Below are 26,112 nucleotides of genomic sequence, written 5' to 3'. Positions count from 1 at the left end.
CACCACCTATTACTGTCACAAGGGATGTTTACATTCCTTGTGACAGCAATAAAAGTTAAAAAAAAAATTTTTTTTTTAAAACACAATTTATAAAGTAAAAAAATAAATAAAATAAATTAAAAAAAAAAAAATTTTAAAGTGCCCCTGTCCCCGCGAGCTCGCGCAGCAAAGAAAATGCATGCGGAAGTCGCGCCCGCATATGTAAACAGTGTTCAAATCACACATGTGAGGTATCGCTGCGATCGTCAGAGCGAGAGCAATAATTCTAGCCCTAGACCTCCTCTGTAACTCAAACCTGGTAACCGTAAAAAATTTTTAAAGCGTCGCCTATGGAAATTCATAGGTACCGTAGTTTGACGCCATTCCACGAGTGTGTGCAATTATAAAGGGTGACATGTTTGGTATCTATTTACTCGACGTAACATCATCTTTCACATTATACAAAAAAATTGGGGTAACTTTACTGTTTGGATTTTTTAAAATTCATGAAAGTGTCCCTTTTCCAAAAATTTGCGTTTACAACACCGCTGCACAAATACCGTGTGATAAAAAATATTGCAACAATCGCCATTTTATTCTCTAGATTCTCTGCTAAAAAAATATATATATTGTTTGGGAACTCTAAGTAATTTTCTAGCAAAAAATACGGATTTTAACTTGTAAACACCAAATTTCAAAAATAGGCTTAGTCATGAAAGGGATATACCTGATTTTTGACATTAGAGATTGTGGATGATAATTGTTTTTAAAAATTCATATGTTAATAAAGTATTTTCTGTGTTTTTCAGATTACTGAATGTGCTATGCTGTAATCTAGACACCTTATTACTTCTTGAGTCACAGTACAAAGTGTGTGAAGTGCTTTTAAATGCCCAGAAAGAAAATATTTCAGATTCCTCACAAGCTTCAAGGTAAGTGGTACACTGTTTTTTTTTTTTGTCCCTTGAGCTATAGAGTATTTCTAAATGCATGTAGCAAAAACAATTGAGTACTGTCCTTGATACATTTTTATTTGTGCTAACATCCAAGTTTTCAGGACAAGCTTTTGGCGTGTACCCCCTTGCTGAATTAATAAAGGGACAAAAGATAATCTCCCAGATTCACCAGATTAGTAATGGAGCTTGAATTGTTGTTCCAGAAAGGAGCTCCTATATTGCCCCCCCCCCCATACTCTACAAAACCAAGAAACCCTTTCCACTTTCAAACCTTTAAAAAACGATAAGCCCAAGAAACACCATTGAGTGGCAGGAGGGGGGCGTCCTCTACCGCCGCTCCTTAAAGCTAAAGCTAGTGAAAGCTAATGAGCTGCTCGGATTGCTTTTTGGAGAAAGCCAGTCGTCAGCTGAAAAAAAAATACCAGGGTAAACCACAGCGTATATATACGTATTGCAGTCGGCAAGTGGTTAATACAATAATACATATCTTTGCATTGTGGATAGAATAGGAAATAGTTATAACTTCTATCAGGTTTTACTGTGCCCCGACTGGGGAAATTTACCCTCTTTATTTCTCCTAGTAACCATTGTCACCAGGACTGAAAATCTAAAATTGTGAACCTTCACTGGAAGTGGAATAGGGGGATATCTTTGAAATGGCACACTTGTTCCAGTGACAACTTCTTACAGTATTTTGGGAGATCTCTCTTTTCCTGCTGGGGTTAAATTACTAAAGGCAAATTAGTTGTTCACTTTGCAAGGACATTTTTCCCAGAGCTTACTGTGTTGAGTACTTACTGTGGGAACAATACCCAATGTGCAAGGAAAAAAAATGTATTTTTGTTTGCATATGATTGGATAATGAAAGTCCGCAGAGTCTCACACCATTCACTAAGCTCTGGGAATATTTACAGGAAAAAACATCAATAATTCCCTAGTCTATCAAAAATGTAAAAAGGCTTGGCTTAGAATACTTTAATTTTACATCCAGTTTTAATAATCATCTTAAAACATTTTAGTCACCCTTAATAGCTTTAAAGTGGAATTCCAGGAGCAATCTACCCTGTAGAAGGAAGATGCTTATACTTACCTATTCCGAGGGCCCTCTGATCTGGTCATATGATCTCCTCATCAGCCAGCTTCAGGGGAGAGGGGAGAGCAGCAACAACAGATGGATTTCCTGGGTGGTGACATCACCCATAGGCTTACTATGAGGCATCCGTTGTCGGCTGTCACTCTTCTCCCTTGTGGCCAGCCACTGGGAGTTGATCTCATGATCGGATCAGGACTCTCTGAGAATAGGTGAGTATAAGCATCTTCCTTCCACAGGGTAGTTAGTATAGGATTTAGAAGAGGGTGGGAACAGTTTTAAACTTGGTTAGGTTGATCCTGGAATTCAACTTTAATATTTATTACCCTCACAAGGTACATATTTTTAGTGTGTTTTACAAAGGTATTGGGAACTCTCATATTCTTTACCAATGTATTAAAGTGACCCTGTGGAATTTTTATACCTATGTGTAAGGTAGTACATCAGTCACTGATAAGCAGTAGTATCTCAGTCAATAGTAAAGATTATAATCATTAGATTACATCTTTGCAGGAGTAGATGGGCCTCATTTACATGGGTTTACTTAAACCTAGATCCATGCAAAGGGCTGTGTTGCCTCCATGGATGCACAGGTATTCTGTGCATCTGCGTTCATTCAGTCCCAAACATGTCTATTGGGATACAGTGGCTGCATTTACAAAACCACTGCTCCCAATTTGACATCCATGTGGGTGCATGTCCCTGAAAACCTAACAAAGTGTGACTTTGGACACATGCACCCACACGCGCCTGTACAGATGTCAAATTGGGAGCAGCAGCTATGTCCATGCAGCCGTTGATTCCCAATAGACATGAAAGGGACAGTCTGCATGTGACTGTACAGAACACCTTTGCATCCCATGCAGGCAAACTTGACCCTTTACACAGATGTACACTTAAGTGAACAAGGCCTTTGATAATGATGACACACTGGACTTCTTTGCCCAAGATAAATTGTACAATAATAGGTTTAACTAAGTAAAGGCCCAGTGCATGTCTGGATCGGTTTTAGTTTACTTTTTCAGAATTACAGTCCCATTATGTGTGCTTTCTTACCTGGCAGCCTGTACATCGGCAGTTTGTCAGACCAATAGACATTTCTGAATACCTCCAGGAATCATTAAAGTGAAGGCCTTTCCTCTTGTTCCACCATCTTTAATTAATTGGCACTTAATTGAGTTAACTAGTTAGTATTTTTATATTTCCAGAACCTGGAGGTGGCGTTTGGTTTGCTGTTAATAATTCTAATCTGAAATGTAATGCACACATCACCTAGTTCATTTTATCCAGCAAACCTATGTTGCATCTACTCCTTCGTTTAAGCGATAATGTTGAACTGAAGTCTCAGCAGAAAAAAAAAAAATAGACTCCAGTAAGTAATCGAAAATCCATTTCTTTTTTTCATTGAAAACATATTTCTACAAATATGTTTCCCAACAGTTTATCAGCAAGCGTCAGTCATTTTGTTATCGGGCGGGTTTAAACTTGTTCTTTTTTTTCTCTCCAATTTATACCTTTTTTTGTTATTTGCTCTAGGTGTTAAAATGAAAAAGCTGACTATAGCTTAATCCACAAATCCTGGTTTATTTTGTTTCATTTTTTCTGCTCCATGATGTGCTAGATGAGCTGAGATATAACTCATTTTGTTCTCAAATGCTCTTAGCACGTACTGTAAGTCGCAGGTAATACCAATCGGCAGCTGGTTACCAGGGCATTATTTAGTAAAAGATGTGAAGATGTTGACTCTGTGCTTGATTTTTTTTTTTTACTTACTGAAAAAATGTGTTTTGACTTAAAATTTATTCTTGCTAGTGAATTACTTATTATTAGTGTTTGCATTTTAGAGGAATTTACCAGATATAGTGTGGTGAACATAATGCCTTGTTTGCATTTTAATGTAGTACAGCAGTCTTAAAGTGGAGCTCCATCCAAAAGGGAAGTTCCGCTTTAAAGCCTCCTCCCCTGCTCCTGTTTGCAAAACTGAGCTTTTGGGGAGGAGGGGTGTACCTGTCAAATCGGATACACGCTCTCACTTATGTTTTGGTCGCCTTAGGCGATCGGAAGCGGAAGTTCTCTTTCCCAAAGTCTTCTGGGACACATGACAGGTCCCAGAAGACTTCAGGGCCAGTCAAAGAGCTCAGTGCCCCTCGCGCTTGGGCAGTGGGCATCTGGCTGTGAATCCGCAAGCTGTCACAGCCGGGTGCCCGTAGTGAAGATGCCGGCGCCGCCGAGAAAGGACACAGGGAGAAAATAGCTGGGGTGAATGCACTGCTGGATCGTGGAACAAGTGAGTGGCTGTTTATTAAAAGTCAGCAGCTACACTTTTTGTAGCTGATGACTTTTAATAAACACAAAAATGACTGGAACTCCATTTTAAAGTGGTTGTAAACCTCAGACATGAAATATGAACAAAACATAATCCTCTATAGTGTGTACTTGCCTCAGTTAGGAGCAATAAGTATTATTTTTGTCTGCTGCTGTGTTCCCCTGCTATTAGCATGAGTCACTTCTGACAAGTTTTCCTGACACTGAGAGAAAAAAGGTGATTGACAGCCTCAGCTCTGTTCCTGTATGCTTTGTGAAGGGTGATGTGTCCCTTCCCTCCAATCAGCTGTCAGAGTTCTCCTCACTGAGCTCTACAGAGTGTAACTTCAGCTCCCCTTCCCCTTGTTTCTGACAGCTCAGACAAGCTTTATACATTCTGAAATTTGAACAGATGTAGAGAAGAGGAGACTGCAGATAAACTGGCACAACTTATTGTGGAGAATTAGTTTCATCTCTGTGTATCACCTATGGCCAGTCACTTCACTGGGTATATGTGAGGGTTTACAACCACTTTAAGCCAGTGAAACAAATGTGATACCAACATACCTGTTTTTTTTTCTTGTATGTATTGTCTGCATAAATGGAGGGTTAGAACTTCTGTCGGGTTGATATTGTGGTCTGCATTTCAGGTAGGATGGTTTTCTCTCACTTCCTGTCCGAGGCACCCAACAGGAAGTTAGAGGAAATCTCCAATTTTTGATATTTGTCACCAAAATTGGTGTATGCATTTGGATAATTCTCTGCTACTCCCTTTTCAGTGACAACTGTAACATTTTTTTATTTTTCTTTAGTTTATGTTGAAAATGGTTCCCAGGGCAGGAATTATGTTTTTTATTATTCATACTTAATGGAACAACAGTGTAGCGCTAATGTAAACATTAAAATAGCAATGCCACACTTAAACAAAATCTGTATGTGTTAAAAAAGATGAAAAACGATAATAAATGTGTATTAACACCGTGAACACGTTAAATGCATGAGTCCAGTAGTAGATATAAACTCCAAAACAAGTGCAGGATGAAGTCCACAGAGATCTCAAAGGAGACTTCTGGAAAAAAAGGGAGGGCTCCAGATAGTGCAGGTCAAACTGATAGGTTTATTGAAATATGTCATATGTCACAAATGATAAATTAAAAAGTGATCACAAAATATAAAAAGATATAAAAAGCAATGTGGGGTGCAGTAAATGCTAGCCCGACGCATTTTGACACTAAAAGGTCTTCAACAGTGGCATATCTCTGTCCCCTCACATTGCTACTCAATAAATAGGTTTCTAAACATGAAGGTCCATCCTAGAAAGGGGCGGGACCGGAAGTATATACACCAACATGCCTTCCAAGCTTAAAAGACTCGTGGCTATATAGGGCATGAAAATACAGGAAATGTCCTATGTTGGCAGAGGATATCTGAAAACTTAAACCTTTAAAAAAGTTGTGCAAAAAGTACTTTAAAGGATATGGTATAATGATAGAAATGGAGACCAAGCGTCATCGGATGCGCTTCAAGCCTCAACTTGGACCTCCGTCATGTGGACTATATCGGCCAATGGGGCGAACAGATGTAGACTGTCACATGACAGAAATCCTAGTTCCCATTAAATGTTTTCTTAACCCCGGCGGTGTGCGTCATACGTGCGCATGTGCTATATGAGCCCACATTCCCCGCACCAGGAATGGAGCATCGTCACAGCCTCATCGCAGAGGTCACTAGGTCAGCTGTCATAGAGTTCAGAAGGTGATAAATTTATCCAAAAGCCAGTATATCAAATCAAAACAAAAATAAAGTATATAAAATCTATAGGTCAGCCTACCGCACCAAGCTCTCACGCCAGAAGGTATATGTTAACATCTAATAGCAGGGAGCACATGCGGGCCCACCTAAATATAGAAACAAGAAAACGCACAAACTTAAATGACAATGCTAATAGGCACCCAGAAACAAATAAAATACTAAATCAAAAATCCTAAATCGTGTAGATATGTATCCCATCATGTTATTCTACACACAGTGTCCACTGTGTGCATGCCACAAACAGCGTGCACACGCCTACACATATATGACGTCCCCTTTTTTGGAGATGTAGATCCGTATGACGTCTAGCATTAGTGTCACATGATCCTCTAACCAGGACTCGCTTCCACATCAGCGAACCTATTAATCAGGTGATGACGTATACCCGTTACCGCGACGGCGAGACCGTGGCGATGCGCGGCTCTAGTGCAGTGAGCATGCGCACGTATGACGCACACCGTCGGGGTTAAGAAAACTTTTAATGGGAACTAGGATTTCTGTCATGTGACGGTCTACATCTGTTCGCCCCATTGGCCAATATAGTCCACATGACGGAGGTCCAAGTTGAGGCTTGAAGTGCATCCGATGACGCTTGATCTCCATTTCTATCATTATACCATATCCTTTAAAGTACTTTTTACACAACTTTTTTAAAGGTTTAAGTTTTCAGATACCCTCTACCAAAATAGGAAGTTTCCTGTATTTTCATGCCCTATATAGCCACGAGTCTTTTAAGCTTTGAAGGGATGTTGGTGTATATAGTTCCGGTCCCGCCCCTTTCTAGGACGGACCTTCATGTTTAGAAACTTATTTATTGAGTAGCAATGTGAGGGGACAGAGATATGTCCCTGTTGAAGACCTTTCAGTGTCGAAACACGTCGGGCTAGCATTTACTACACCCCACATTGCTTTTTATATCTTTTTATATTTTGTGATCACTTTTTAATTTGTCATTTGTGACATATGACATATTTCAATAAACCTATGGGTTTAACCTGCACTATCTGGAGTCCTCCCTTTTTTCTATATGTTTGTTTCGTTGGAGTTCATGAGGAGCTGTTCGAGACCACACCTACCTTGATTTCACCGCACTTGTGGGGCTTTGGGATGGAGAGCCAGGGACCCTGCACCTGATCCATTTGACCGTCTCCCGTGCACATTGCTTGATCCGGACCCTTCAGGATCTTGAGCCTTTTTGACCCACTGTCATAACTTGTTTTGGAGTTTATATCTACTATTGGACTCATGCACTTATCGTGTTCACTGTGTTAATGCACATTTATTTTTGTTTTTCACACACCTTTTTTAACACATACAGATTGTGTTTAAGCACATGCATTGCTATTTTATTGTTTATATTAGCGCAACACTGTTGTTCCATTATTCACGTTAGACTTTTTTTGTTTGAGTGTTAGCAGCTTTTTTTCATTCATCTTATTTTAGCACAGTTTTTCCCCACATTTTCCATCACTATTATTCATACTAACCTAGGTGGTCTTATGCTGCATCGATCTCCCGGCAACTCTAACACTGAGAACCGAGCGATCGAACACCGCCGATCATTTGGTTCTCTAAGCTCCCTGATCAAAGAGCTGCTGACTGTTAGTCACAGCTCTCTGCTCTGCCCCTCCTCGCTCACTGGAGCACTGAGCTGTAGAGGGGTGGGAGCGGCTGGCTTAGGCTCTCAGCGGCTGGCTGAGAGGCTGATCCGGGTGTCGGTCCAGGGATCTAGGCGGATTCAAACTCCATAGTCATGATAACGTATAGCCTAGACTGACTTCTGTGATGTCAGCAGAGTGTGGACTTCAGCCCGCTCTGCTGAAAATGGGTCACAGTAGGGCAACACGAACTGCACTCCTGTGATCCATAAGGGGAAGTACAGCCAAACGACTTTTGGCTATACTTCTCCTTTAAGGCTGATACACACTGGCTGAATATCGGCTGGTTCAATGGAAATCGGTTGACAGTCAGCCTAACATCTATCTTCTGTTGAACAGGCACGCTGGAAAACCAGCGGCTGATTGGCAGCTGATCAGTATCTGATCATCACTCGCAGTGGATGCTAGTGCTAACCGGTGTGTTCTGGCGGGGGGGGGATGGGTCCCGGGAGGGATGGGTCCCGGGGGGGGTGGGTCCCGGGGGGGGTGGGCCCCTTTCAGAACACAATAGCTCAGCGGGGAGATTGCTGTATTAACATTGCATAGTTAGTACAATGAGCTCCTGTTTTTTTTTTCATTTAGCCTACTGGGCTGAACGAAAAAAAAAAAACTGCCTGGGTGTAAAAGGCATTAGAAGTGAATCAGAGCTAGCCTTTCCACATTACCCAAAACCATATTAAGTTTTGGCTGAAAATTCGCTTTTAACACCTCCTTTATCTGCACAAGTCCTGAGGTATTCACTTATACATAATACAGATATTACCATATACATAAAATTGGAATATATAATCAGCTTTGTTATTTTATTTTACTCCTGACTGGCTACATGGTTTCAGCTGATGTTTTCTATAGTTCCTTAAAGCACAAAAGAAAAAAAAATCCCTAAGCAAAACAAAACTAAATAGGACTTTACCAACAAGTTAGTCTGCACGGTGTGTAACCACAATTTAGACAAATACAAAGTAACCTGACTCCGAACTCTAGCATTTACGGGCAGTTATCATGATGGTTTCTTCAACATATTTCGCAGGACAAAGCCTGCTTCTTCTCGAAGAACATATTTTCTGTCCTGGTTGGAGGCCTGGAGTGTTTGGGTCCATTCATCTTTAGGTCTTGCTGTTCCACGTTGGCTTTTATTGCATTACACACTCTGCCAACATCTCTGCCAACATAGGCAACATTGTAATATACATACACCTGTATGTTTGTTAAAGCAGGCCTTCAGTCATTTTTTCAACTTTCCATCTATTAAATATCTTGCCCTTGTTTTTTTAACTTTGGATAGTAAAACATTTTTTTTCTGCCAGTAAATACCTTATACAGCCCACTTCCTGTTTCTTGTCAGGTCATTAGCCTAGGCTTATGACATCATGCACAGCTCTCTCTCTAACTCTCATGAGAGTTTGCCAGGAAGGGAGGCGGGATAAGTCATAAGAGGGCCAATGGGAGCTGCAGAGCTAGAGGTGTGTGTCTGTGTAAATCCAGGAAGTAAACAGGCAGCAGCTTCAGCTGCACACAGTTAAAATGGCTACAGCTAGACTTAGTGGAGGGAGATTTCTGCAGCATATTTGGCAAGTACAGAATCACAGTATATATAAAATAATATGCAACGTGGCTGGAGGGAAGCTTCAGAATGGCAAAGATGTTTTTATTACAAATGATGTGAGCAGACTGCAGTTCCTCTTTAAATTGAATTTAGTCGGTTAATGTTTGTCTTTATATTTTTAGACATTTAAAAAGCTTTGTTCATCCTGAAGAAAAGCTTTGTTCATCCCGAAGAAGCAGGCTTTGTCCTGCAAAATGCGTCAAATAAACCATCACGATGAATGTGATTGCCAGAGTTTGGGGTCACATCACTTTGTATTTGTCTAAATTGTGGTTACAGACTGTGCAGACTAGCTTGTTTGTTAAATGTGCAATTTATCCCTTTTGGGATTTTAACTTTTTAATATTGTAATAATATTTTAACTTTTTAATATTGTAATAATAAAGATGTTATATATTTTTTAATATATCTATGATGTGGTACCATTAATGTCCTATTTAATGTTGTTTTGTTTAGGGATTTTTCTTTGCGCCAATGTAATATTAGAGGATGTAGTACCAGTAAATCCACCGAGCAAAAATAAGTTATATTGTCCCCTCCCCCTAACTACACATATTATTCACACACAGTTCCTTAACCACTTCTGGACCGCCCCTCACATATATACTGTGGCAGGGCGGCCCTTCAGAACAACTTCGGGTTGGGGCGCGCATGCTCGCTGCTGGCAACCTGCTGTCGCTGTGATTGGACACAGAGGGAGCCAATCAGCGGGTCTGGTCCCGATGTCCGCTAAGACCCGCCCATTGTTCCAGAGGTAGACAGAACGGCGGTCTCCCTGTAAACAAGGCAGATTGCCGTTCTGTCAGAGGGGAAGATGGAGATCTTGTGTTTCTGCTAAGCAGGAACATTGATCTCTGTCTTCCCCCAGTCAAAGCACCCCCCCTCCCACAGTTAGCAAGCACTCCCAGGGAACACATTTAACCCTTTGATCGCCCCTGATGTTAACCCCTTCCCTACCAGTGTCATTAGTACAGAGACAGTGCATTTTTTTTTAGCACTGATCACTGTATTTGAGTCACTGGTCCCCAAAAAGCGTCACTTAGTGTCATATTTGTCTACCAGAATGTCGCAGTCCCGCCATTACTTATAAAAAAATAATTAAATTCCATAAATCTATCCTATAGTTTGTAGACAGTATAACTTTTGCGCAAACCAATCAATATACGCTTATTGGGATTTTTTTTACCAAAAATATACATATTGAATATAACAAAACCAGTGTACCGCAACTAAAAAGACATAATTATGTGAAAAACATGCACATCATCATCAGCTCACTATGCTGACACACACCGTGATGGTGAGTGCTGGGAATACCCGTCAATTCAAAAGAAAGCTGTTACAGCAGGTAATCCCCGCTCACTGATGATCGGCGCGCCTCTTCCTCTGCACAGGTTCCTGAATGGAGCAAAGTGGGATGAGCCATGGTTCAGGATGTTTTTTTTTTTCCTTGTGTGCCAGCATAGAGAGCTAATGATGATGTGCATGTTTTACACGTTTCTGTGAGTATTTTTAATCCCTGTTCAGAGTTTTACAATACATTTTCAAGCAGAGAGCACTATGATTTCCTCTTATTATTTTTTGGTTACACATGACTGATTGAGATCCCAAGAGGAGGTCAGTGTTGTCCAGGCATGTCTGTTGGAGTACCCTCGTTATTTCCTGGGTGACATACTTACAGGCGATTGAGACAGGGTTGCCACATCATCCCTTTAATCCAGGACACATATTAATTACACAGGATCTGAGGCTGATTTAATGCAGTTAAGGCACCAAGTGAGTTTAATTACCACCTTAATCAGCCACAGAACCTGTGTAATTAATGTGTGTCCTGGATTAAAGGGATGATGTAGCAACCCTAGATTGGTACTCTGTTATGGGGTCATAGATTGGAGGTGAGCAGACATTTCAGCCAGAAGTGGTGGTCACTGAAGTCATTGGATTTCTTGAACTATTATTTCAAAGTTTCACTTAGTCACATCGAGGTGGAAATTTACCACAAATTAGGACTTTATATATTATTTAATGTGTTATGGCATATATTGGTTGCGCTACATTGGTCTGCTATATTGAATCTTGTACGAGAGCCACATGTGAATATACTCTAATAAATGTTGTCAGCAATCATATTTAGCCTTTCCTAAGGCAAGTGATTTTCTATTTACGCTGGTTTTTGTTTTTTTTTGTTTTTTGCATCAAGTTTTATTTATTGCGCTGAATATACACTGTTTTATAGAATACATAATTCCCTAAATTGATGAAGAAATTTGAATTTTTTGAATATGTTTTATAGCAGAAAGTAAAAAATATATATATTTTTTTTTTCAAAATTGACAGTCTTTTTTTGTTTATAGCGCAAAAAATAAAAACTGCAGAAGTGATCAGATACCACCAAAAGAATGCTCTGTTTGTGAGAAAAGCAGGACATAAATTTTATTTGGGTACAGCGTCGCGCGACTAGGCAATTGTCAGTTAAAGTAACGCAGTGCCGTATATCAATAAATGGTCTGTTTATGAAGAGAGATAAACTTTCCGGAGCTGAAGTGGTTAAAGGAAGGAGAAAATTTTGATCACTAATGGTTTTTGCTGGAACTGTGGACACACGAGTGCCCCCATAGCAATCAGCTTGCCTTAGTGGGCACTAGGCAGAGGGTAGGAGGCCAGGGGTGCCACCGCAGGACCCACGAGGGGGAGGATCGGGGCTGCTCTGTGCAAACCATTGCACAGAGTGCGTAGACGTTTGTTATTAAAAAAAAAAATAAAGGTTTACAAAGACTTTAATGCATTCTCTGCATTAAGCTAAAACCCCTTATGTACTGCAGAACCCCCCGCCCCCCCTTATACTCACCTGAGCCCAATCTCAAACCAGTGATGTGCCCGAATGCAGCGGCTGTCTCCGCTTTCTCCCTCCTCACAGGGCAGATTGATAGCTGCTGTCAATCAAATTTTGTAACGTAGGAGCAGGGAACAGGGTGAGCAGGACTGTCTGTGTCTACAGATGCAGGCAGCATGGCTTGGTATCGAGCCTGCATGAGTGCCCCCATAGGAAGCAGCTTCCTATGGAAGCACTCACCGAAGAGGAGGAGCCAGGAGCTCCGGCAGGGGACCAGAGAAAAGGAGGATTGAGGCTGCTCTGTGTAAAACCATTGCAAAGAGCAGGTAAGTATGACATGTTTGTTTACAATAGTTTAAATTGGAGCAGTTGTGTGATAACCAAGTGTGGCCAAGAAAACTAATAATTGGATTGTGCATGCACAGCCGACCATTCACCAATTTCCATGGTCATCTTTATATTTAATATTCATATTTTTGTCTTTATTTAGTACATATACGAAATGTCTATGATACCAATGCTTTATATGAGATGGTAGAGGTAAATGAGATGGAATGTAACAATCTATGGATTCAGTGAAGTAAGCACTGTTACCTTTTTATATCTTGTGTGTAATTGGCTGTGCTACCTCAGTCCTTGTTTTCATGTCAAGTAAGTCTATGTCATCTCTGATTCTTTGGCATCTTCTCTATGGCCTTAGCTTGAGGTCGTTTTAGTCATGTGTATAAATTAAGCCTTTGCAAGAAAGATGCAAATTTGCCACCCATGTGGCTAAAAAGGCTGCGTGCAGTATTGTTTTAAATACCTTCCTGCCAGAACTCCCTCTCACATTATAGCACCAGCATTGTAAATCGTGAATTTTTTCATTTTTATATTGTAATGAGACTTTTCTTCTGAAGCTGGTCACATCTTTTGATGTTTAGAAATTAACAATTGGATGTATTTGCAGAAATTTAATTATCGATGGCTTATCTGTGGAGAGAAACCATATTTTGGTTCGGATGAATGTTGTTGGAGGTCCACATGAGCGTGTGCTACCTCCTAGAACTTTGCTCCAGGTATTGATTTTCTTTGATATGTTCCAAAGTTAAATGTGAAAGCTAAATAAGTCCTATATGAATGGAATTGGGCTTTAATAAGTAAAAGCTTGAGGGAAGGAATATAAGCAGTGTTGTTTGTACAATGCAATTGAATTATGTATATAATTTTTCTAGTGGAAGTTAAAATGGTAACAAACATCTGAATGATTTTGATGGGCAGCACCCAGTCCTTCCTTTTAGCCAGTTTTAATACCCAAAGTCCATTTGTTTTACCCAGAAAATGTGTGCGAAATAGCAAAAACCACATAAATTTATCTAATGGAGAATCTGAAATTTTCTGCAAATTACAGGTACATATGTCTTTTTTTTCCCAAAATATATGTTTAGTAATGTACCTCCTCATAAATACTCTTCACTCCCAAGTAGCACCCCTTTTGTAACAAATGGTTGCTCTGCCTATCCTTGTACCCAATATTATGAATAATTTGGCTGGTGGTGAAGGATCTCGCTAATCAGCAGCTTTGAGATGTTCAATGTCCCCAACCAAAATTATTTGCACTGTGCACATAATGACTGATATAGGGGTATATGAGGGTGTATACGAAGTCAATAATTTAAAACACACAGCAAACATGTTTTTTTTGGCCCAGACATTACCAATATCAGATATGAATAATATACTATACTAATCTGACTGTCTAGTCTTTGATGAGCAACCTTACTATAAGCAATAATAGGTGGTGTAGCCCTGGCTTTGGAGGTAAGGGTCTTTCTGTTGACTTTGATTACCCCTACTTAGGTACCATAGGCACAGCAGAATGTCAGGTCTGTTTGAGCATTGTAGCATCCAATGTTAAAGACAACTGTAGGCAAATATTGAGTACAATCGATAGAATAATGGTCTGTAGGGGGCAGATCGAACTAGATAATATGACATTCAGTCTGTATTATTACACCACTGTGCTCTACAATGTCAGAATTATCAGAATAATTGATTTATTCTTTAGGCATCAATTGAGCAGTGATCTGCAGTTGGTACATACAAATTCCAGTGCTGTAAGCTGTATTTCTTTTTTCTGTATAGGAAAGAAAACTGGAAAGATTAATTATTAGTTTATGTATACCTTCATGTTCCCTATAATAATAAATATGAGTAAAAACTACCTGCAGTATATATAAAATGAGCAGATCATAGGGTAGACATTTGAGGGAAACTATTATCTTTAATAAACTATTCCCATGCTGTTAGAAATACATCATTATAACATTTCCACAAGCGGATACCCTAAAGTTTTTGAACCTTATTGTTTAAAAAACATGTACAATTATTTGGAAATGTAACAGAGATACCCATGTTATATCACAAAAATCTATTTGCAGGTGTATAGCCAAAAAAAATAAATAAATAAAAGCATAACCCAAGGGCAGTAGAACTGAATTGTAAACAAATAAGAAAGAAAAGTAGACATCGCTATCTGCTTGTCAGATTCTGGCTGTTATTTTCCCATTATAGGAGATAAATACAAAATTAAGTTTGGTTCTTTTAAATCCTATTGCAAGTTGTAGTCGGGGCCTGCCCTATGTTACATGGAGCCCCTTCCTGACATTTTCCCCTTTGTTATCGTAGGCAGATTACTGTCATGTTGCTAAATCCATAGTAGTGCTGTTATCACAGGATTGGAAACAATGTGTTTTACTAATATCTTCATATTTCAATCATGATAAATTAATACTGGCATGATGCAGTTTTACCAATCAGTAATACATACCCAAGATGTGCAGCCCACATCTGCTTTCTGAATAATTTGCTGCTTGTCAATGAGAACTTAGCGGTGTGCGAGATACAGGTGCATCTCAAAAAAATTAGAATATCATCAAAAAGTTAATTTATTTCAGTAATTCAATTCAAAAAGTGAAACTCATATATTTTTTTTATAGATGCATTACACATAGAGTGATATATTTCAAGCATTTCTTTCTTTAATTTTGATGATTATAGCTTACAGCTAGTGAAAATCCAAAATTCAGTATCTCAGAAAATAAGAATATTACATAAGACCAATAAAAAAAGGATTTTTAATACAGAAATGTTGGCTACTGAAAAGTATGTATATGTACGGTACAATATGTACTCAATACTTGGTCAGGGCTCCTTTTGCATGAATTACTGCATCAATGCGGCGTGGCATGGGGGCGATCAGCCTGTGGCCCTGCTAAGGTGTTATGGAAGCCAAGGCTGCTTTGATAGCAGCCTATAGCTTGTCTGCATTGTTGGGTCTGGTGTCTCTCAGCTTCCTCTTGACAATACCCTACAGATTCTCTATCTGTATAGTTTGCTGGCCAATTAAGCACAGTCATCACAGACTGTGGAAAATTTTGCATTTCATTTGGAGATCAAGGTCCCAGAGTCTGAAGGAAGAGTGGAGAGGGTCACATAATCAAAGTTGCATGAGGTCCATTCTGAAGTTTCCACAATCAGTGATCATTTGGGGAGCCATGTCGTCTGCTGGTGTTGGTCCACTTTGTTTTATCAAGTCCAAAGTCAGTGCAGTCCTCTAACCGGGAAATTCTTTAGCACTTCATGCTTTTCTCTGCTGACCAACTTTATGGAGATGCGGATTTCATTTTCCAGCAGGACTTAGTACCTGCCCGCACTGCTAAAAGTACCAATACCTAGTTTAATGATCATGGTATTTCTGTGCTTGATTGGCCAGCAAACTTGCCAGACCTAAACCCCATAGAGAATCTGTGGGGTATTGTCAAGTGGAAGATTAGACACCAGACCCAACAATGTAGATGAAGGCCGCTACCAAAGCAGCTTGGGCTTCCATAACACCTCAGCTGAGCCACAGGCTAATCGCCTTCATGCCATGCCGCATTCATGCAGTAATTCATGCAAAAGGAGCCCTGACTAAGTATTGAGTGCATACTATACTGTTCATGCACATAAGGTGGGCTTTCATAACACCTTAGCAGTGCAACAGGCTGATCGCCCCCATGCCACGCCGCGTTGATGCAGTAATTCATATAAAAGGAGCCCCGACCAAGTATTGGCATAGTGCATACTAAACTGTACATAGACATACTTTTCAGTAGCCAACATTTCTGTATTAAAAATCCTTTTTTTTATTGGTCTTATGTAATATTCTAATTTTCTGAGATACTGAATTTTGGGTTTTCACTAGCTGTAATCCAAAATCATCAAAATAATAAAAAAAAAGAAATGCTTGAAATACATCACTCTGAGTTATTATTAACATTTAGTTGATATTCTAATTTTTTGAGATACGCCTGTACATTGGGGTTGATTTTCTAAAACTGGAGAGTGCAAAATCTGGTGCAGCTCTGCAAAGAAACCAATCAGCTTCCAGATATTTTTCTCAAAGCTTAATTGAACAAGCTGAAGTTAAAAATGTTGGCCAATCTAAAAGCAAATAGACTATGCACTCTGCAAGTGCACTGACGTCACAAGCTTCGCTCCAATGCATTTCGCCACTGCCCACGTGACACACCTCCTGATAAAGTTGCGTGGGCAGTGATGAAATGCTTCAGCAGGAGCTTGTGACATAATTTCGTACTACTAGGAAGTATACAGGTACCCACAAAGGAAGCAGGGCCGAGGACTTACAGATGTATAATTGATCCTAGGGGCCCAATCCCCATTGTGCAGAACTAATTACCTGCATCCACCAGGGCTAGTGCATTCATAAATGTGAATGGAATTTGTATCTGTTAAATAAAAAAAGCATTTACAGTTTTACACTGTCAGTTTCCTCTTTACCTTTATGATACCATTGCTATGAGGGATAGTGCATAAGAGAACAGGAGTCTATCCATAGGAGCTTAAAGACCACTGGATTTATACCCCTAAGAGGAAGGTGCAACTAGACCTCATGAGGGTCATCCTAGGAGGTGAGCGCATAGTGTGACTGGTGGAGGGCACACTTGGTGCACATACAAGTTCACTAGTATTGATTATCCACGATTGCACGATTTTACAGATGAATGCACATTTTTAATGGACTGGATGAATTATGATATTACGTTTTTGCTTGATTATGCATTTTTGTGGATTCTATTCGTTTGATTATTCACGTTTTGTAGCACGTCATTTGTTTTGATTATACAGACTCCAGTAGGGGTCATTATTATCTCTGCATTATATTACTGAGGCATTTTTAGTTCAGGGTTTTCATCTGTGAGGTAGGGCTTCACTATTACATCTTGCCAGTACTGGTACAGTTTTGGGCATCTCCAAAACAAATGTATGAAAGATTCAGGGGATTTCGCACATCTTGGACATTCAGAATTTTCCCTCCTGCCTACTCTATGCAGCAGCTCCGGTGGTCAATACGCCCTGTACAGAATAAAAATTTGGGTCATTCTATGCGTGGGGGATATCAAGACCAGCTGAACATTCTTCATTGTTTGGTCCCATATATCCTCTAGTTCTCCATCAATATTGATCTCCCATTTTTGTCTACATGGAATTGGAAATCACATTTTTCCATATTATATAAAATATAGATAAAGACGCACACCTAACTCATGGCAGCTATGGCACTTTACCTAATAAATCTAAACATCTTCTATATCTCTTCCACAGCATTAAATGTCCACTGAACTCATTCTGCATTCTCCAGCTGAACTGTTCATTAGACAGATTCTTTTGTTAAGTGCCACACTCCTATGCATGCTGTCAGTCTCCAGTTGATTTGATGGAAATTGCTCTTGACTCAAAAAAGAGAAAGCAAGATAGATGTGAAAAATTGGAAAGATAGTGTCTTTAGAAAGCTGTTACCTTCATTTTAATGGAAAAAAGAAGGAGGGGGAAGACATTGATAAACACCACTTTCAGAAGATACTTGTTATAAGTGATAAATCTGTCACACCCATAGAATTTAATGCCTTTATTGTTTTTTTTTAATCATGGCAAAGTACAGCATTTAACTTTGTAACTTAATGTAGTTTTAATTTGATAGCAGTCATTTTGACAGCTACTGGAGACACATACTGCTGGAATTAATATATTCAGTTTGTACAGTAGAAGTGTGGGAAAGCTATTAATCTGCTGAATATGTTTCATGCTTGTGATTTTTTATGTCTAGGGAAATGATCCGTATCCTTGGCCAATGTTTTCATCTTATCCCATGCCAAACTTCTACATACCAGAGATTTCTGTGCCTGATGACCCTAAACAGGGTAAGAATCAATAATTCTATAAGGTCTCAATTTGATGTAATCTGGTTTGCTCAATAATGAGTTCACATGCCTTTCATTTGAAATCAATAGCTGCCCAAAATTCAAAAATATGTGCATATTAGACATTGTGTGTGTGATTAAAATGTATTTATTCAGATTTAGTTTGTCTTTAAGATATAATTAGCCTTAAAATGTAAAAATTAGCATGCTTGTTCTGGTCAGAATTTATGTGCAGGTGCATTGTATCAAAGTATCAAAGAAAACTCTCTAAGAAATGAGTTTTGGCCTTGCAAAAAAATCCTTCCAAACCACAATATTGTTTATTAATACTAGCCATACATTTGCATAGTAAGGGGAGATCTCAGCGTAACCAGAAATAAAATTCTTGTATCATAATCCTAAAACTGCATCTTAAAAGGAGAAGTATGGCCAATGCTCTTTGTCCATACTTCTCCTATAGGTCACAGGAGTGCAGAACTAAGTGCTAGATTCAGCCATCAGCTAGTTAAACCCCACTTGTCTGCTGACATCACAGAGCCGGTTCAGGCTCTGCAGGGATCCTGACAAAAATGTCTGGATTCTCCCAAATGCTGGACCACCAGCGCACCGCTGAGATCCTGAGCCAGCCACTCCCTCTACAGCATGGTGCTCCACTGAGCACTGGAGGGGCAGAGCACAGAGCGGTGACAGTCACCATTCTCTGCTTAGAGCAGACATGAGAAGTGAGCAATCAGTGTTCTTTGATCACTCCATTTACAATGTGGAGCTGGTGGGGGACACCTACAGCATTGGATAGCTGTGGCAGCCATCTAGGTGAGCATGAATGTTTTTTTTTTTTTTTTGTAACCCACACTTCTCTTTTAAAACATTATTTAGTCAATGCCTTCTACTGACCTTTAACACTGTTATTGTAAGTAATTAGGTCTTCACTTACAACAACCCTTTCTCTGCCCTGTCTTCATGGTGGTTTGCTTTTTAAATATTAAAACAGACCTTTTACCCCAGCTCTGCAGAGCCATTCATAAATGCTACACAACGTTAGTTTAAAATCCTGCAATTACAAATTATAAATGTTTTCACAAAACTTTTAAACAAGATTTACATTTTTCCTAATTTGATTAAGTTGGAAAATGTTGAATTCTAGGTGAAACCTGTGTAATTCTCAAGTGAAAACATAAGTAGACCCCTTACTGTGTCCCAACTTCTACCTCTCCTTAGGCATTGGTAACATAGTCAGTGCCTTCCAGCTGCCCACTGAGAAGGGTATGTCACCAGTACATTCCAGGCAATTCTTAGACTAACATTGTGAGATCTCAGTGACTTCTTCATAGTGGTTTTCCTGTAGATATGAAATAGTTACATGTGCAGGACGCAGATACATAGCTATGAATGAATTAACAAAATGCCACAAGATCTCTGTAATTCAGTCATAAATCTGTTTAAGTCCTTGCAAAAAGGACATTTGGATAAGTCAATTGTGCAAATGTGGGGGGGGAGTTGGGGAGATCTTTCAAGATCTTTCAGTAATTGATGGGCTGGCCCTGAGATCCAGGAAGAATAACCTGGTCAATGATCTCAGTGCAGTCTGAAGCACTGTGCACATAAAGCCATGAAATATAAGCAAATAAACATAAGGAAGAGTTGGTATAATATTATTTTTATGGCAACATAGACTTTAACCACTTTACCTCTGGAAGATTTTATGCCCTTCATGACCAAGGCATTGTTTGCTATTGAGCACTGCACTACTTTTAACTGGCAATTGCATGATCATGCAACATTGTATGCAAATTAAATGTATATATATATTTTTCACTCAAATAGAGGTTTGTTGGTATTTGATCACCACTGGATTTTTTATTTTTTATTATATAAATGAAAAAAGACCAAAAATATCAGCAGTGCGCATGTGTGAGAGATCCAAGATGGCCGCTTGAGCCCAGAGCTCCACACCTCCCCAGACCAACGGCGCCTACAGCATTATACTTCACAACCCAGGACTGCTCACAGCAAGGGGATTGTCCCCCCTAACCACTAGAGAACACCCCCGGATGATTAATTTGGCCGTCTGGTGAGACCTAGGGCTACATTTTGAAGTCTCCACCCGGGCCGGGTGTACCAAGCTGGCCACCACGCCGCTGCTGGAAAACAGCCTCATGCTCCCAGCATGGAAGGAGCCCCAGAACACAGGCAAGTGCTCACCCCAGCCACTTTGACCTACACCCCAGTCACTCATGGGAGCTGCCAGCATGCCCTAACACCCTCTCCTACTTCCGCAGAATCCCCTATTGGCCGTACGCTCAGTAATCGTGCTTTCTCCCCTGCTGGGCCTAATGCACCTTACTTTGCACTGATTTTCCCACCCCAGGCCTTCCGGCCCAGGATCAAAGCTTTAATGCAGCTGATCTATATTACAAATTGTCAGCCCTCCTGGAAAGGGGATTGGCGACTACAGCAGTCCCTCTCAGTCTACCAATTCCAATCTTAGGTAGGAATGTGTTTTCATAAGAAGATATGCCCTCCAAACCAGCCAAGGCCTGATCCAAGACTTCTACCCAGTGATGGTGTGCCCGCCACTTCTCAGAGTGGGGGTGTTTGTTGGCCTTCTGGTCCCCGAAAATCTCAGACGCCTAGGTACAGAATGTAATTTCCAGGGGCTACAAACCCTCCTCCTTGCTTCATGCTGTCAAACCTATCTCCCTTCCCATCATGGTGGGTGGATATGCTTGCTGCTGTCCAGCAGCTCTTGTCTCAAGGAGTCATCAACTTTAGTACAAATAGAAGAAAGATTTTAAGGTTTCTACTTAAGCCTTTTTACGGTTTCTAAACCAAACAAGTCTGGTCCATTCTGGATTTGCAGACACTTAACTTGTCCTATGGGCTAAAAAGTTCTATATAGAAAATGAAAAAGTTGGGTACTTGCCTCCCACTTTGCTTCTGATATTTTTTTTTGGCATCAATAGACATCTGGGATGCTTGCTTACACATTCCAATTTTTTCTGCCTTAGCGCTATCTGCTCTTTGCAGTGGATGATCAGCATTACCAATTTATCACCTTTCCCTTTGGCCTTTCCCTTTGGCCTGTCCATGGCCTCTGGGTTTTCATCAAGGTGCCTGCCCTCAGCAGGCAGCTTTCCTTTTTGATCAATATGTGGACAAATGCTCTTTTCACTTCATGGAGTTTCAAGTTTGGATGTTGAACAAATGTGGACCGATTTGGTCATTGGCTGGTTTCTCTTCAGGTCCAGGGATCCTTCACAGTGGTTGCTCTGGTGACTCCATGGGATCATTTGAGCCCAATGTAAGCTTTTCCTCCTCTGGAAGCTTTTCCCTTACCTGCACTGCGGGTTCAAGATAGTGGGCATTCTTGTGATTCTTATCGTACTGAATTAGACCAGGCAGGGATGGTACTCTGAACTTTTCAGACTCCTGCCAGATTTTCTTTGGGCTCTCCCAAGTCATCCATATTGTTTATCCCAAGGAGTTGTTTACCATCCTGCTTTAAGGTTGATGGCTTTTTTCAGCTGGTGATCCTGCCAGTAACACCCTGCCTGTCTTAGGATGTCTCAACTCTATAGAGGAGCAAAGGAGCCACCTTTGGACAGCAGCATTGTCATTCCGGGAGAGGGTAGTCTTATGCTGTGTACACACGACCGGAGTTTCGACGGAATGAATCACATCGGACTTTTCGACGGACTTTCGACGGACTTTCGACTGACTTTTCGATGGACTTCCGTCGAATCGGACTTGTCTACACACAATCACACCAAAGTTCGACGGCTTCGACCGTGATGACGTACGACCGGACTAGAATAAGGAAGTTCATAGCCAGTAGCCAGTAGCTGCCCTAGCATCGGTTTCCGTCGGACTAGCATACAGACGAACGGATTTTTCGACCGGACTCAAGTCCGTCGGAAAGATTTGAAACATGTTCTAAATCTAAAGTCCGTGCCCTTTAATTATTATTTAAGAAAAAGGATGTTTGACATAGTGTAAAATCTTTTCTTGAAGTACATTAAGGGACACCAATCCATCCCCTCATTTCTTATGACCCACGTCTACTATTGCATGCTACAAATCTGAGGCATAATGGGCGTGGCAGGGGTCATACTAGGCTGTCCTATTAGCTGCACAACCTTATGCACCTGAATACAACCTGTGTCTCCTAATATACTATACGAAATGGATTTTGCAGTAAATCAAAAATTATTCTTTTTCTTGTTAATCTCCTATACTGTACCTGTGATTGGGTAGTCAAAGTGAAATGCTATCATTCACTTTGCTAAGTGAACAGTCTCCACTCTTTTAGTAAATCAACCCCATTGGATCTTATGTGAACCCACATACATTTAGCTTGTTGTACTGTTTAAATTGATAGTAGTATAGTACTTTGTGCAATCATATTGTTGCATGTGTGGTTAGCTTAAAGTGGATGGGCACATATATCTGCAGTGTTTACTTATCTCTCTCCAAAGCTTTGAGTTACATGCGTTTCTGCTGCTTCGTTCCTCTGTTATCAGCATGATAACTTCTGACAAGTTCTCAAACACAGAAGATAAAAGCAGCTAGAAATTTGTGTCGGGGAGGGTGCATAGAGATAGATTAGCAGAGAGCTGGTCTATACACAGCACAGCTCTGCATGTTTCTTCATTCCTCTGCCTATGTGGAGTGAAGGTGTGTACTTTTCCTCCAATCAGCTGTTACACAGTGTATGCCAAGAATCCACACCCAGTGGTGGAACAGAAATAAAAAACTTTAACATGATGTTCACTTTCTAAATTGTGTAGAAATCTGAAGACAGCAGATATACAAGTAAAACTTATGTAGGCGGATTTGTTTTATCTCTGTGTATTATCTGAGGCTGTTCACTTCACTGGGTATATGTGAGGGTTTACATCCACTTTAAGTCCTTCTAAATTGTATTAAAGATGTGGGCTAGCAATGCTGTGGTCACATTGTTATATTAAGAAATGTACAAAGCCTATTATGCCAAGAAACTCCTACCAACATTTTTTTCTGTGAGCAAAACACAGGTCTGCTTTAAAGCCCAATTCAAGTCTCCCACTTTTTTAATCTCTTTATAGTACGGTACTCCTGCATGTTATGATTTTTAACTGTTTTTTTTTTTATTGGAAATGTTTTCAAATAATGCTTTAAAATATATTTTTGTGGTCAGTGAAATTGTTGCTTCTAGATCTTTTCTCCAGTGCTCTATGCTGGCAGAGTTGAGTACCATTTCACAGTATCATTTTTCCAACTTGCTAAGTTTGCAGCTTTAGGGTTACTGAATTTTCCAGCCCCCCTTTTCCACCTGTTTAGACCATAGGAAGCTCATGCATATTTAACAGACATCACCAGCATCTTCATCTTCCCCTGCCCCATACAGCAGTCCACAAGTCTTTTAACTCTTTGGCAATGTGCATTTTACATATTTTGTGGAATAAAATATTTTTCAACAATACAGTCAGTGTAGAGTCAGTCAATAGTCAATAACTGCTCTTGGCTTTGTCACACAATACCTGATAGTACTTACCAGGCATACTTGCCATTTTCAGTATTAAAATTGGCAATCTAGTAGTCAAATGTAAGGAAATCTTTTTTAACTGAGCTTTCTATTGCCTCTAGTCTTGTGAAGCCAGGAATAATGGTTGGTGTTGAATGGTTTGAAAAGACAACATAAGCCATGAAGAATGTTTATATATTAAACATGCTGAAGACAAACACATACTGCATTTCATGGCTTTTACTGATATATTCTATATACATTGTATATAGTGAGTACTCTACAGTGTGGGTGTCTCACTAAATGGATAGAAATATCAGTCATACATTCTTCTTCAGTTGTGTCACTAAATCGGTTTGTATCCTCTAATGCTACATTTTTTTATCTTGAACATATCAGAAATGGAAGGTTATGTGCCAGTATGCCCAAGGCCATATTTTCAGCTTCATCAGAAGTCATCTTAATTGCTAATTCTAAAACTACTAGAGCAGTTAGAAAGTTACACTGCACAATCTGCCTTTTTATTAAATTAAAAGGTGATTTCTGACTATTATTCCCTACTCAATCACAATTTTGCCAGAGGCATAGTGCTATGAAGCATATCTTTTCCAACAGTCAAAGTCTGCATCTATTTCATAGGCACTTTAATGATTTGGCAAACCATCAGTAGCTTTAATACCAACAAGGTATCAATTTATATCATATATTTTGCAAAAAGTACAACAGTAGAGACTGATAAATTGGTATTAATGGTGAAATCCTACTAACAGAAAAAAAATTCTAAAATTTTCAATTTTTTTTTTAACCCAGTCCTCTATACCATGAAATAAATCGTGCTGTTATCCTGACAAGGAACACATTTGTAAACTTATTAGTTTACTTTTTTGTATGCATTTTAATGTACTTCCTTTATTTGTATGGTTCCTGACACATATATAGTGAACGTGGTTGTTCTTGCACTGGGTGAAACCCCAAAAATATCTGTGTTTAGCATTACAAAAGTTTTTTGTCTCCCTTTTCATTCTTTGGATAATTAGTGTGAGTGAACAATAGAAGTGTGAAAATGTGTGTATGTATATGCATATGCATATGTATATGTATACACACACACACACTATATATTAAAGATCTGTAGCAGTTTTATGTTGCATGCATGGGCACCTAAAGGAAACCTGTGTTGGGAGAAATATGTAGATGTCCATTGCTGACATCTAGTTGCTTGGCTATCAAGCTGATCAAACAGCTTTAATAACTTAGCCTGGGTCAATAAGTCAAAAAGTATTACGTCAGAAAAAGTGGGCAACCACTAGAAGGAGATCAGCAATGGTAGATGCCTTTAAGATGCAATACAGGGACAGATTACTGGTCATGTAAAATAAGATTTGGCCTTTGGACAGCAAATTTTAGGGGCCAGCTTTTAGAGACATGGATACACATAAAATATATTTATTTTCAAATAAACGCATTATGCTTTTGCTTATATTCCACAAGATGTAGAGAACTGGGCACTGTTACAACAGTTGGACAAAAAAGAGGGACATAGTGGAAGTGTAGCCCTGTTAAAAAAAAATGCAAGTTTAAAATTCCTTGTTCTCTTATTTGATTGAGCTGTTTTAGGTTATGTTCACACAAGCTTCTTTAAAAATAAACAATACCATTGCTGAGAATATAAATACACTCATATGCAAGTGGTTGGGCCTGGGAGAATCTTTAGGGGAACTTAGAACTGCAGTGCCAAGGCAACCAGATGTTGCGCCATCTGTATTTAGCCATGTGGCTCATGGCAGGGCTAGTAAAAGAGGGCTGGGGAATGTTTAGCACAAGTCAGGATTGAGTGTCAAATTTGTGGATGTAATGCCCCATACACACGGTCGGACATTGATCGGACATTCCAACAACAAAATCCATGTATTTTTTCCGACAGATGTTGGCTCAAACTTGTCTTACATACACACGGTCACACAAAGTTGTCAGAAAATCCGATAGTTCTGAACGCGGTGACGCAAAACACATACGTCGGGACTATAAACGGGGCAATAGCCAATAGCTTTCGTCTCTTCATTTATTCTGAGCATGCGTGGCACTTTGTCCGTCGGATTTGTCTACACACAATCAGAATTTAAAGGATC

At 39.8% G+C, this 26,112-nt stretch overlaps 1 protein-coding gene across 2 annotated transcripts in view; it reads left to right on the top strand.

Annotated features, from left to right (window-relative positions):
• Nucleotides 1–26,112, top strand: part of TBC1D32 (TBC1 domain family member 32) — a 503,914-nt gene that overhangs the window by 351,511 nt on the left and 126,291 nt on the right. For both annotated transcript variants that reach the window (XM_073627171.1, XM_073627170.1), the window contains exons 24-26: nucleotides 789–911; nucleotides 13,188–13,296; nucleotides 18,387–18,480. In XM_073627171.1, coding sequence (XP_073483272.1) covers nucleotides 789–911; nucleotides 13,188–13,296; nucleotides 18,387–18,480 — 326 coding nt within the window. The remainder of the gene's footprint in view (nucleotides 1–788; nucleotides 912–13,187; nucleotides 13,297–18,386; nucleotides 18,481–26,112) is intronic.

Source organism: Aquarana catesbeiana, linkage group LG04, assembly GCF_042186555.1.
Source record: "Aquarana catesbeiana isolate 2022-GZ linkage group LG04, ASM4218655v1, whole genome shotgun sequence".
Taxonomy (NCBI): domain Eukaryota; kingdom Metazoa; phylum Chordata; class Amphibia; order Anura; family Ranidae; genus Aquarana; species Aquarana catesbeiana.
The sequence above is the reverse complement of the archived record's forward strand: the minus strand, read 5'-3'. Positions and strand labels throughout refer to the sequence as shown.